The 13,434-nt window shown below is 45.3% G+C and overlaps 1 protein-coding gene across 5 annotated transcripts in view; it reads right to left on the reverse strand.

Moving 5' to 3' along the window:
• Positions 1 to 13,434, reverse strand: part of KMT2E (lysine methyltransferase 2E (inactive)) — a 197,802-nt gene that overhangs the window by 18,530 nt on the left and 165,838 nt on the right. For all 5 annotated transcript variants that reach the window (XM_069765101.1, XM_069765100.1, XM_069765097.1 and 2 more), the window contains 2 exons: positions 6,433 to 7,002; positions 3,739 to 4,049 (listed from right to left, as the gene is read on the reverse strand). In XM_069765101.1, coding sequence (XP_069621202.1) covers positions 3,739 to 4,049; positions 6,433 to 7,002 — 881 coding nt within the window. The remainder of the gene's footprint in view (positions 1 to 3,738; positions 4,050 to 6,432; positions 7,003 to 13,434) is intronic.

Genomic DNA, 13,434 nt, shown 5'->3' on the forward strand with positions numbered 1-13,434 from the left:
CGTTAGCGGACACCATGTTGCGTTTGGAGAGCCCCTGTGTGCCTAAACATTGGCGCTCCTCCACAAGTGACCCCATTTTGGAAACTAGACCCCCCAAGGAACTTATCTAGATGCCTAGTGAGCACTTTAAACCCTCAGGTGTTTCACAAATTGATCTGTAAAAATGAAAAAGTACTTTTTTTTCACAAAAAAATTCTTTTCGCCTCAATTTTTTCATTTTCACATGGGCAATAGGATAAAATGGATCATAAATTTGTTGGGCAATTTCTCCCGAGTACGCCGATACCTCATATGTGGGGGTAAACCACTGTTTGGGCACTCGGCAGGGCTCGGAAGGGAAGGCGCGCCATTTGACTTTTTGAATGGAAAATTAGCTCCAATTGTTAGCGGACACCATGTCGCGTTTGGAGAGCCCCTGTGTGCCTAAACATTGGAGATCCCCCAAAAATGACCCCATTTTGGAAACTAGACCCCCAAAGGAACTAATCTAGATGTGTGGTGAGGACTTTGAACCCCCAAGTGCTTCACAGAAGTTTATAACGCAGAGCCATGAAAAAAAAAATTATTTTCTCAAAAATGATCTTTTAGCCTGCAATTTTTTATTTTCCCAAGGGTAACAGGAGAAATTTGACCCCAAAAGTTGTTGTCCAGTTTCTCCTGAGTACGCTGATACCCCATATGTGGGGGTAAACCACTGTTTGGGCACATGCCGGGGCTCGGAAGTGAAGTAGTGACATTTTGAAATGCAGACTTTGATGGAATGCTCTGCGGGCGTCACGTTGCGTTTGCAGAGCCCCTGATGTGGCTAAACAGTAGAAACCCCCCACAAGTGACCCCATTTTGGAAACTAGACCCCCAAAGGAACTTATCTAGATGTGTGGTGAGCACTTTGAACCCCCAAATGCTTCACAGAAGTTTATAATGCAGAGCCGTGAAAATAATAAATACGTTTTCTTTCCTCAAAAATAATTATTTAGCCCAGAATTTGTTATTTTCCCAAGGGTTACAGGAGAAATTGGACCCCAAAAGTTGTTGTCCAATTTCTCCTGAGTATGCTGATACCCCATGTGTGGGGGTAAACCACTGTTTGGGCACACGTCGGGGCTCGGAAGTGAGGGAGCACCATTTGACTTTTTGAATACGAGATTGGCTGGAATCAATGGTGGTGCCATGTTGCGTTTGGAGACCCCTGATGTGCCTAAACAGTGGAAACCCCTCAATTCTACCTCCAACACTAACCCCAACACACCCCTAACTCTAATCCCAACTGTAGCCATAACCCTAATCACACCCCTAACCACAACCCTAATTCCAACCCTAACCCTAAGGCTATGTGCCCACGTTGCGGATTCGTGTGAGATTTTTCAGCATCATTTTTGAAAAATCCGCGGGTAAAAGGCACTGCGTTTTACCTGCGGATTTTCCGCGGATTTCCAGTGTTTTTTGTGCGGATTTCACCTGCGGATTCCTATTGAGGAACAGGTGTAAAACGCTGCGGAATCCGCACTAAGAATTGACATGCTGCGGAAAATACAACGCAGCGTTTCCGCGTGGTATTTTCCGCACCATGGGCACAGCGGATTTGGTTTTCCATAGGTTTACATGGTACTGTAAACCTGATGGAACACTGCTGCGAATCCGCAGCGGCCAATCCGCACCGTGTGCACATAGCCTAATTCTAAAGGTATGTGCATACGCTGCGGAAAACGCTGCGGATCCGCAGCAGTTTCCCATGAGTTTACAGTTCAATGTAAACCTATGGGAAACAAAAATCGCTGCACACGTGCTGCAGAAAAACTGCACGGAAACGCAGGGGTTTACATTCTGCAGCATGTCACTTGTTTGTGCGGATTCCGCAGCGGTTTTACAACTGCTCCAATAGAAAATCGCAGTTGTAAAACCGCAGTGAAATGCGCAGAAAAAACGCTGTAAATCCGCCATAAATCCGCAGCGGTTTAGCACTGCGGATTTATCAAATCCGCAGCGGAAAAATCCGCAGAGGACCAGAATACGTGTGCACATACCGAAACCCTAACCCTAACCCTACCCCTACCCCTAACCCTATTCTAACATTAGTGGGAAAAAAAAAAATTCTTTATTTTTTTATTGTCCCTACCTATGGGGGTGACAAAGGGGGGGTCATTTATTATTTTTTTTATTTTGATCACTGAGATATAATCTATCTCAGTGATCAAAATGCACTTTGGAACGAATCTGCCGGCCGGCAGATTCGGCGGGCGCACTGCACATGCGCCCGCCATTTTGGAAGATGGCGGCGCCCAGGGAGAAGACGGACGGACCCCGGCAGGATCGGTAAGTATGATGGGGTGGGGGGGAGCACGGGGGGGGTTTGGGGCATGGGGGGGTGGATCGGAGCGCGGGAGGGGTGGAACGGAGCACGGGGGGGTGGAACAGAGCACGGGGGGGTGGAACGGAGCACGGGGGGGTGGAACGGAGCACGGGGGGGTGGATCGGAGTGCAGGGGGGGGTGATTGGAGCACGGGGAGGGTGATTGGAGCACGGGGGGAGCGGACAAGAGCACGGGGGGAGCGGAGCACAGGACGGAGGGGAGCCGGAGCAGTGTACCGGATAGATCGGGGGTCTGGGGGGGGGGGGGGGGGGGGGTATTTGATCGGTGGGGTGGGGGCACATTAGTGTTTCCAGCCATGGCCGATGATATTGCAGCATCGGCCATGGCTGGATTGTAATATTTCACCAGTTATAATAGGTGAAATATTACAAATCGCTCTGATTGGCTGTTGAAAGTGAAACTGCCAATCAGAGGGATCGTAGCCACGGGGGGGGGGGGGGGGGGGGGTGAAGCCACCCCCCCCCCTGGGCTAAACTACCACTCCCCCTGTCCCTGCAGATCGGGTGAAATGGGAGTTAACCCTTTCACCCGATCTGCAAGGACGCGATCTTTCCATGACGCCACATAGGCGTCATGGGTCGGATTGGCACCGACTTTCATGACGCCTACGTGGCATCATGGGTCGGGAAGGGGTTAAAAGGGGCAAATATTCAGAGAGAATGGGTTGTCTAAGTAGTGGACAACCCCTTAAAGGGCGAATGCCAACTGTATAAAACTTAACTTTACACTTAAGTCCTCTTCCACACACTCATACCAGACGTGTGCCATACATGTATGTTACGTCATGAATGTTTTAATGTCTTCGGTGTTAATACATTAAACAAATTAAACCAAGTAATTTGACATTGCTGTCTGTAACACATACTTACATTTGGATCTTTAACAAGGCATAGGATAGATTGCTAATGAATAGTTTGCTGATAAATACTGGATACCGTATATCTCTCTCAACACATTATCCATTTAGCTATTGTATAGATGTTACCCTTCATTGAAATCCCATGTAATAACAGTATGACTACTGGAACAGTAGCCTGAGTGGAAACAGCAGGACTTCAGGAATATAAGTAGCATCTTTTCTGGATCTATTGCTATCCAACCTTCTTATAACAGTGTGATGGGGCTATGCTGTCCCGATCTTCACTGTTAACATCCACCTGCTGCCAGAAAGCATAACAGGAACTACTAGTGACTGTGCTGTCAGACCCCCTACAGATCTAATTTTGATGACTCAACCAAGTTATAGCTCATCAATAATATGGTCGGTGAGAACCCCTTTAATCAGTTTAAACAGTAAATGTTGGGAACTATTGCTTGAGAACAAAATAAAACTAGAAAGAAGTGGTCAGGAAATGAAACTTAAGTACCATTGAGCTTCTGGATCACTTTTTTCATTAGCAGTGGCATCTGTGACTTGAGAGCTTAGGTCTGTCTCCTCTGGGGAGGTGTTCTGGACTTCAGCTGGCAGTGGTACAGTCAAATTTGCAACACTCTCATTAGGTTCCATACTTTCCACATTGTTACTACAGTTTTCAGTAGCAGCAGCAGCAATAGAACAGTTCCCAGGTATATTTCCACTCTCAGTGTGTGGGCAAAGTGCGACCAGAGGCAAAGTTTCAGGCTTTGAGCCACTCTTTCTTGCTTCACGTTGCCTTTTTCGGTACTCCAATAAGGATACCTGGAAAAAACAAACATAAAATTGTTGCACCAATACTACTGCAAAAAGTGATAAAAGCTGGACCAGTTAGGATTCCCACAAAGTACAGCTGAAGTACCTAATTTTGATTTTTCCAGTTTGTGTGATGTATTGTCTATTTACAAAGTAATATTTTCTGATTTTCAAATTAAATAAATGGCTCCATAATAGCCTATGACTTACTTAAAATGTAAGGTTAAGTTCAGATGAACACTGAACTTTGTGGGCATGACTGACTGTTAGTCTGCATAGCAGATGGGTGCAGAAGATGCCTACTATATACTTGCACTGAATGTGTATGTTGCAATTTTTTTTATGCCACACTGACATGAGGTCCATGTAGAAAATGGCCAATAACATATATGCAAACATTACGTTTAAGCCAAGTTCAGACGCGCTTAATTTCAGTCCGTGAACGCAGTGGAACGCCATTGAGCAGCGCATGGACTGAAGAGAAGCGCTTACGAACCCTACTAAAAAAGAAAAAAAAATTAAGCTATGGGAGATTTAGGGTGAATTTACAGCATACGTGCCGTTCAGTTGCGGGTTTGCAACTGATTTCCCCATTTACATTCCACACAAAGAATTGACATGCTGTGGATTTTAACATTTAAATTAGGTAATCTTAGTAAAGTGTAGCTGAGATTTGTTGAGTGTCTTATCTACTTATGCTGGTATTACACTTGCCCATGTTTTTTTCGGCCCGTTTTTGCGACCCCAAAAATTCGTAGGAGTGCCATATGCTGTATTTACGGTCATGAAAAAATATCGAGCTTACAGCTTATGAGCAAGGCGCCCATTGTAACTCAATGGGGCCGCAAATACAACGGAAGGTTATTTTTGTAACATAGTAACATAGTTAGTAAGGCCGAAAAAAGACATTTGTCCATCCAGTTCAGCCTATATTCCATCATAATAAATCCCCAGATCTACGTCCTTCTACAGAACCTAATAATTGTATGATACAATATTGTTCTGCTCCAGGAAGACATCCAGGCCTCTCTTGAACCCCTCGACTGAGTTCGCCATCACCACCTCCTCAGGCATTCAATTCCAGATTCTCACTGCCCTAACAGTAAAGAATCCTCTTCTATGTTGGTGGAAAAACCTTCTCTCCTCCAGACTTGTGGTGCGTCGTGACTTCTGGTTTTACGGACCGCGTTTTTTTTCCCCCAATACTTTTGCTATAGTATAGGGAACCTGAAAAAAGGCGATCCGCAATATTTTTGTGGTCCAATATTGCGGCAGACCTTGAAAATTGCGGTGATACGGCCCGATAAGGCAGGGTTCATATTGCGTTAGGGCAGTCCGTTCAACGCATGCGTTAAACGGACTGTGTTAATGCAAGTGCCGTTAAAAATTGCGTTATGCAATTGCACTAGCGCAGATGCTCCATCTGCGCTAGCGGTGAAGGACCCCGAAACGCTGCAGACCGCTTCCTAGGGTCCATCACAGAATGACAGCACATCGCTAACGCATGCCAATGCAGTCAATGGGTGCGCTAACGCATCCGTTACATAGCGTTAGTGCCGCTATGTAGCGGATGCCATCAGCGCATTGCCATCAACACAATGTAAACCCAGCCTAAAAGCAGCCTTATCTGACAGTGTATTACGTTGCAGACTTTCTGTATGCAAACCTATAATGGAAACCCACAGCAAATATGCAACATGTTCATTTACTTTTGGCTGGCTAAAGAGTTACTGTCAGTATATTAGTTTGTAGCCTTTTACCAAGGAGCATCTGTCTGAATTAAGCGCTTTTACAGTACATCCAAGCCAAATTAGTGATTCTTCAAAAGTGGTCCTATAGTGCCATTTGGTGTCAAAGGATTTCTGTCACCAGATTTTTGCTAATCAGAGTAGCATGATGTAAGCCCAGTGACCCTGATTGCAGCAATGCATCAGTTGTTGGGCTGCGTGTTTATTGTTTTTTTTTTTTTTTTTTTTTTTTTACATAAACTGTGTTTTTATCAGCTGCAGGTCTACCAGTTCTCTGAATGCCGAGCTCTGCATAACCCTGCCACAACGAGTGACAGCTTTCTGCGTACACTGGGCATAGGCACAAAGCTGCTAATTAGTGGTGGGGGTATGGGTTTTACAGCAGGGTTACTAGTCCTCTAGAGATAATCTCCTGCTGATAAAGTCATTTTATTAAAACTACAACAGCAAGATGACTTGCCATAATAAATAACACCTCGCTGGAATCAAGGGGCTTCTCTTTTCATCATGTTTTTCAGATTAGGTGGCAAAAACCTGGTGACACTACTTTATCAGGTTCTTATTTGTTACAAATGTAAATAATTACTAGCCAAGAAAATGTAGGAATAGTGCTAAAAATGAAATGCAGCACAATATTCACTAACCTTTTTCTTTTGTGGAGGATTTAATGGTGTTCCATTTGCATCTAAAACACCATCGCTACTAAGTGCTCTACCAAATCCAGTAATAATTCCTTCTTCTGAAGAACAAAAAATTGATCCTTCCATGTACAAACTACGTGCATCTTCTTGAATCAGGCACTTTGAGTCACTTATTCGAAAACCACCACCAACTTCTAACTGGTGGGAAGGGGTCAAGTCTCTCAAGTTAGAATTTACTGCAGAGAAATTCACCCCTGATCTTTCTGGGCTTTTGATCCAAGATGAATATACTGTACCCCGTCCACAGTGAGCATTTTCCTGCTGGCTGTTTGTATCAGTCCTTTCCCGGGACAAAGGCTCCATATTGTTTTGCAATGCAGTATGTTCATTTATTTCAAGTGCCAACTGAAGGTCTACAGTGGACTCACTTTCTGATGTGTAAGGCCTGTTTACCTCGGTCCTGCTTCGTGGGCTAGAATAACCAATAGTCTTTATTTCCTGCACACCAATTTCAGTAAGATTAGAATTTCTGAATGAATTCAAAGCTAAAGCTGTTGCTGTTCGATCACTACCCTGTTAACAGAAAGATACATTAAAAGCTGCAAACATTAATTTCCCACAAAACAAAATAAATACAATTCAGATTTATACAGGACATCATAGCATAGCTATGGCAGGGGTGAATAGGAGCTCGAGTTGCAAGGTTCATTAGTGCCCGCATGTTAGAGTGACTGTTCCCCGATTGTGGTAGTCGTAAAATGGAATCCCACAGTAAGACCAGTAGTCTGTCTGTAAACCGTGGTCTGTACCCAAACCATACTCAGATGTACAAAGTAGGTTTTGAGGTGTTTTTTTTCTCAAACATGAAATCAAACTCTAAAATGCATATAAAACACTTTAAATACTCTTAGAATACTCTTCTTACTCCGCTGTCTCTAACATCATGTCCTCCCTCTATCTGAAACTAAACCTGTCAAAAACTGAACTCCTCGTGTTCTCTCCCTCTACTAACCTACCTTTGCCTGACATTGCCATCTCCGTGTGCGGTTCCACCATTACTCCAAAGCAACATGCCCGCTGCCTTGGGGTCATCCTTGATTCTGACCTTTCATTCACCCCCTACATCCGATCACTGGCTCGCTCTTCTTACCTGCATCTCAAAAACATTTCTAGAATTCGCCCTTTTCTTACTTTCGACTCTGCAAAAACTCTGACTGTTTCACTTATTCATTCTCGTCTGGACTATTGTAACTCTCTACTAATCGGTCTCCCTCTTGCAAAACTCTCCCCGCTCCAATCTGTCCTGAATGCTGCAGCCAGGATCATATTCCTCACCAACCGTTACACCGATGCCTCTACCTTATGCCAGTCATTACGCTACCCATCCACTCCAGAATCCAGTACAAAACTACTACCCTCATCCACAAAGCACTCCATGGCTCAGCACCACCCTACATCTCCTCCCTGGTATCAGTCTACCACCCTACCCGTGCCCTCCGCTCCGCTAATGACCTCAGGTTAGCATCCTCAATAATCAGAACCTCCCACTCCCGTCTCCAAGACTTTACACGTGCTGCGCCGATTCTTTGGAATGCACTACCTAGGTTAATACGATTAATCCCCAATCCCCACAGTTTTGAGCGTGCCCTAAAAACTCATTTGTTCAGACTGGCCTACCGCCTCAATGCATTAACCTAACGATCCCTGTGTGGCCTATTTATAATAATAAAAAAAAAAAAAAAAAAAGGTTCCTCGCATCATGTTCTCATACACTTTATGCAGTATTAGCCCTCTGTGTCTGTACTGCTACATACTTAGGCAGGTAACTGGTTCATGCAGCTTTACATGAACACCTGAGCCTTACACTATAGCTGGTCCGAATAACTAAAGCAATTGTTACCATCCACCTCTCGTGTCTCCCCTTTTCCCCATAGTTTGTAAGCTTGCGAGCAGGGCCCTCACTCCTCCTGGTATCTGTTTTGAACTGTATTTCTGTTATGCTGTAATGTCTATTGTCTGTACAAGTCCCCTCTATAATTTGTAAAGCGCTGCGGAATACGTTGGCGCTATATAAATAAAATTATTATTATTATTATTATTATTACTGATTTACATGAGAATAACACATTGCTGTTCACAGTGCTTTTTTTTCTGTTTGTGACATTTGCTTTTTTCCCCACTTGAAAAGGGCGCCGCTACAAGGCGTTGTGAATTAAAAGCCTTTTTGCTCAATCTTTTCTGGAGAATTAATTCACTTAATGAGCACGGCCCACCTACGTGTTTATCCCAACTGGATTTAATATCTCCTGGTGGATTGATTCCCCAGCCACGGGGCAGCAGCAGCTATTTTTCTTCATGCCTACATAGGAGTTGCACCTGTCACAACACCATCAGGTGAGGGTATCCACTACTTGGACAATCCCTTCTCAATTGCAATAGTCCCCTATGTAAGAAAAAAACAAACAAAACAGCAGACTGATGATACTGAAAATAGGGATTTTTGTGTACTTACCATAAAATCCTTTTCTCCGAGCCAATCATTGGGGGACACAGGACCATGGGTGTTAAGCTGCTGCCACTAGGAGGACACTAAGTTAACACAGAAAGATTAACTCCTCCTCTGCAGTATACACCTCTTCCCTGGCCAGTATTCATCCAGTTCGGTAGCAAAGCAGTAGGAGTATTAAACGAAAGACAATAAAACTATGTCAAAACCAAAGAAGTAACAACAAGCCAAAAGGCTAACCGGGTGGGTGTTGTGTCCCCAATGATTGGCTCGGAGAAAAGGATTTTACGGTGAGTACACAAAAATCCCTATTTCTCCAACGCCTCATTCGGGGACACAGGAACATGGGACGTCCTAAAGCAGTCCCTGGGTGGGGAGCAACATAGCTGCTAATAACCCATGTACCACTGGCTTACAGCTAAGGTACCGCCGACAGCAGAATGCGCCTGCCATGGGCAGCGTCTGCAGAGGATAGAGAATGAATGTGGTAGCGTTTTGTAAAAGTATGCAAGCAGGACCAGGTCGCAACTTTGCAGACTTGTTGTGCTGACGCCTGGTGCCAAATGGCCAAAGAGGCGCTCATCGACCGAGTAGAATGGGCTTTAACCCCTGCTGGGATAGGAACACCCCTGACACGATAGGATTCCTGAATAGCCGATCGAATCCATTTGGCTAGAGTAGCCTTGGAAGCGGGAGAGCCCTTCCTTTGTCCCTCTGGAAGTACGAATAGGACAACCAACTTGCGGAAGGGAGCCGTCCGTGAGATGTACCGTCGAAAGGCCCTAACCACATCGAGAGTGTGCAGAGCTTTCTCAACGCAATGGACTGGTGCCGGACAGAATGAAGGCAGAATAATCTCCTCATTGAGGTGTAAGGAGGAAACAACTTTGGGTAGAAAAGAAGGAAAAGTCCTCAAGACTGCCTTATCTGGGTGAAAGATCAGAAATGGGGGTTGGGATGAAAGAGCAGCCAACTCAGAGACACGACTGATTGACGTAAGTCACTAGAAAAATATAGTTCTTACCGATAACGGTATTTCTCTGAGCCCATGACGGCACCACGGAGGAGAGGGGATCCGCCCACCAAGGACAGGAAACCTACGGATAAAAAGGCGGTACCACTCTCCTGCATCAGTTGTTTTACATAGAGAACGATGGGAGACTACTAAAACATTTGTAAATTTTAACTGTTTATCATAACGAGATACCGCGTGTTTAAAGACTATAAATAGACTATGGCACTAATTTGATGTGCGCACCCATAAGTGAAGGGAGGGAATGTACGGGTGCCGTCATGGGCTCAGAGAAATACCGTTATCGGTAAGAACTATATTTTTCTCTGATCGCCCATGACGGCACCACGGAGAGAATTGCATAGATAGTACATTCAGGGAGGGACCACCGCCTCCAGAACCCTTTTACCGAAAGTAAGGTCTGAAGAGGAGATTAGGTCCAATCTATAGTGCCTATAGAATGTGGATGGTGAAGACCAGGTAGCAGCTCTACATATCTGGTCTATAGAAGCTCCGGCTTTCTCCGCCCAGGAAGTTGCCACTGCCCTTGTTGAGTGAGCCTTAACCTCCCCTGGAACGGACATCCCACTTGCCGAGTATGAGAGACTGATGGCGTCCGTGATCCATCTTGCTATGGTGGCTTTGGATGCTTTTTTCCCCTTCCGGGGACCCTGGAAACACACAAACAGAGAGGGATCCTCCCTACTCTCTCTAGTGGCTTCTATGTAATGTAAGAGACACCTTTTTACATCTAGTGTATGTAAGGTTTGTTCCTCCTTATTTTTAGGGTTGGGACAGAAGGAGGGGAGAGATATCTCTTGGGACCTGTGAAATTTTGAAGCCACTTTCGGTAGATATGCTGGGTCTATTTTTAAAATGACTCTATCCTCTAGAAATTGTGTGTAGGGAGGATTAGCTGAGAGAGCCTGTAAGTCGCTAACCCTACGGGCAGAAGTGAGGGCGACTAACAGAGCAGTTTTTAGAGATAAATTTTTCAGTGAAGCTTCGCGTAATGGTTCAAATGGAGTACTAGTCAGGGCTTTAAGGACCAAGTTTAAGTCCCATTGAGGAACAACTTTTACTGGAAGAGGCCTCGATCTTCCTGCTGCCCTGATAAATCTAGAGACCCATCTGTTTGAAGCCAAGTCAAAATTGAATAGGGCTCCCAAAGCTGCCACATGAACTTTTAGGGTACTAGTGGCCAACCCCATCTCCAACCCATTTTGTAGGAATTCTAGTATGGAAGTAAGGGGAATTTCTTTCCCTATTCTTACACCTGAAGAAGACAGAAATTTTTTCCATACCTTGCCGTATTGTTTTGTTGTAACCGGCTTCCTACTTTGTAACAGGGTTGAGATTAGCCCCGGAGAGAACCCTCTGCTCTCTAATAATTTCCTTTCAAGAGCCAAGCTGTCAAGTGCAAGTTCTTGACTCGAGGGTGACAGACTGGGCCCTGCGACAATAGATCCTGAAGGTCTGGTAATACCCAAGGGTCGGATATTGACATCTTCCTCATCCATGAGAACCAAGGTCTCTTCGGCCAGAACGGGGCAATTAGGATGACCAGCGCCCCGTCCTCCCGAATCTTCCTCAGCACTGCTGGAATCAGAATAAGAGGAGGGAAGGCATAGACAAGATGGTGACCCCAAGATATCAGGAAAGCGTCCACCGCTACTGGGTTCCCCAGAGGAGATAGGGAGCAAAAGGAGGCTACTTTTTTGTTTAGATGGCTCGCAAAGAGATCTATTTTGGGAACACCCCATCTTTCTGTGATCTGGGTGAATATTGACCGATTTAGTTCCCATTCCCCCTGTTTTAGGCTGGACCGGCTGAGGAAGTCTGCTTTGTAATTGTCTACTCCCTTTATGTGTAGGCTTGTTAGGGATAAGAGATTGCTCTCGGCTATTTGCAGGATTGAGTCGGTCACTTCCATTAGATTTTTGGAACGGGTACCCCCCTGGTGATTTAGGTAAGATACTACCACCCGGTTGTCCGACATTACTCTTACATGGTGAGAGTGAAGGACCCCCAAGAATTCTTGAAGGCCAAATTTTACTGCAAGGAGTTCCTTCATGTTGGAGGATTTGTTTACCAGAGATGGAGACCAAATGCCCTGGGCTACTAGGTCGCCCAGATGGGCCCCCCACCCTGAAGGGCTTGCGTCTGTAGTCAGGACTTTCGAGACCTGAATTACCCATGGGACTCCCTGGGAAAGATTTTCCTGCGATTTCCACCATGTTAGAGAGTGATTGGTGCGAGGAGATAGAGTCAACTGCCCGTCTAAATGCCCTCCTAGATGGATTTGCTCCGATAATATCTGCCATTGAAGGACTCTCGAATGTAATTGGGCCCACTGGACCGCTGGAATACAAGAGGTCATGGAGCCTAAGAGGGACATGGCCTGACGGAGTGTTATGGAGGGGAGAGATTGGGTTCTTGATACTAAACTTTTTAGTTTTTGTATCTTGTTCTCTGGGAGCCGACACTCCATCTTTTTGGAGTCTAGAGTGAGACCTAGGTACTCCTGGACCTGAGAAGGCATTAGTCTGGACTTCCCTACGTTTATTAGCCAGCCCAATTTCTTTAAAGAATGCATCACTATTGCCAGTTGATCCTCGCAATGTTGCGGGGAGGAGCCTATCACCAAGAAATCGTCCAGATATGGAACGATTAGGGTATTTTCTTCCCTGAGGTGAGCCATTACCTCTGCTATCAGCTTTGTGAAAACCCTCGGGGCTATGGCAAGGCCAAATGGTAGAGCTGAAAATTGGAAGTGATTTAGGACTCCCCTGATGTGAACTGCCATCCTGAGGAACCTCTGGTGATCCTTGTGTATTGGGACGTGATAATATGCGTCCTTTAGGTCCAGGACCACCATGAAGCATTGGGGAAACAACATTTTGATAGATGATTTTATCGTTTCCATCTTGAATGCTTGAACGTCCAAGTAATCGTTTAGTTTTTTTAGATTTATAATGGTCCTGAAGGAACCGTCTGGTTTCTTCCTCAGGAATAGAGGGGAATAGTACCCTTGCCCTCTTTCTTGTGGGGGAACCTCCAGGAGTACTCCCTTTTTTACTAGCCCGATGACCTCGTTTTCCAGTGCCAGCTGTTCTTCTGCCGAAGATCTTATAGATGTCATCGTAAAAGAGGGACGGGGCCATTTTTTGAATGTCAGCCTCAGACCTGATTCTATGATGTTTAGAATCCATTGACTGGAGGTAATCTTTTTCCAGGCTGGGAGAAAGAGAGATAATCTCCCTCCCACCTGGGGCGAACCTTCATTGAGAAGGCTTCTTGGTATCGCTGGGGTTTTTGTTAAAGATGAACCCCTTGTTCTTGTTCCTCTTATCCTCCCACTTTCCCTGGCCTCTCCCAGGGTTCTTACGGAAAAACCTCTTGTTTCGAAAGGGCTTCCTGTAAGAGGGGAGACCTAGAGAGGGAAAGGACTTTTTCTTGTCCCCTGCTTTTTCCAAGATATCATCTA

The sequence above is a fragment of the Ranitomeya imitator genome, chromosome 4, assembly GCF_032444005.1.
Source record: "Ranitomeya imitator isolate aRanImi1 chromosome 4, aRanImi1.pri, whole genome shotgun sequence".
NCBI classification, from domain to species: Eukaryota; Metazoa; Chordata; class Amphibia; order Anura; family Dendrobatidae; genus Ranitomeya; species Ranitomeya imitator.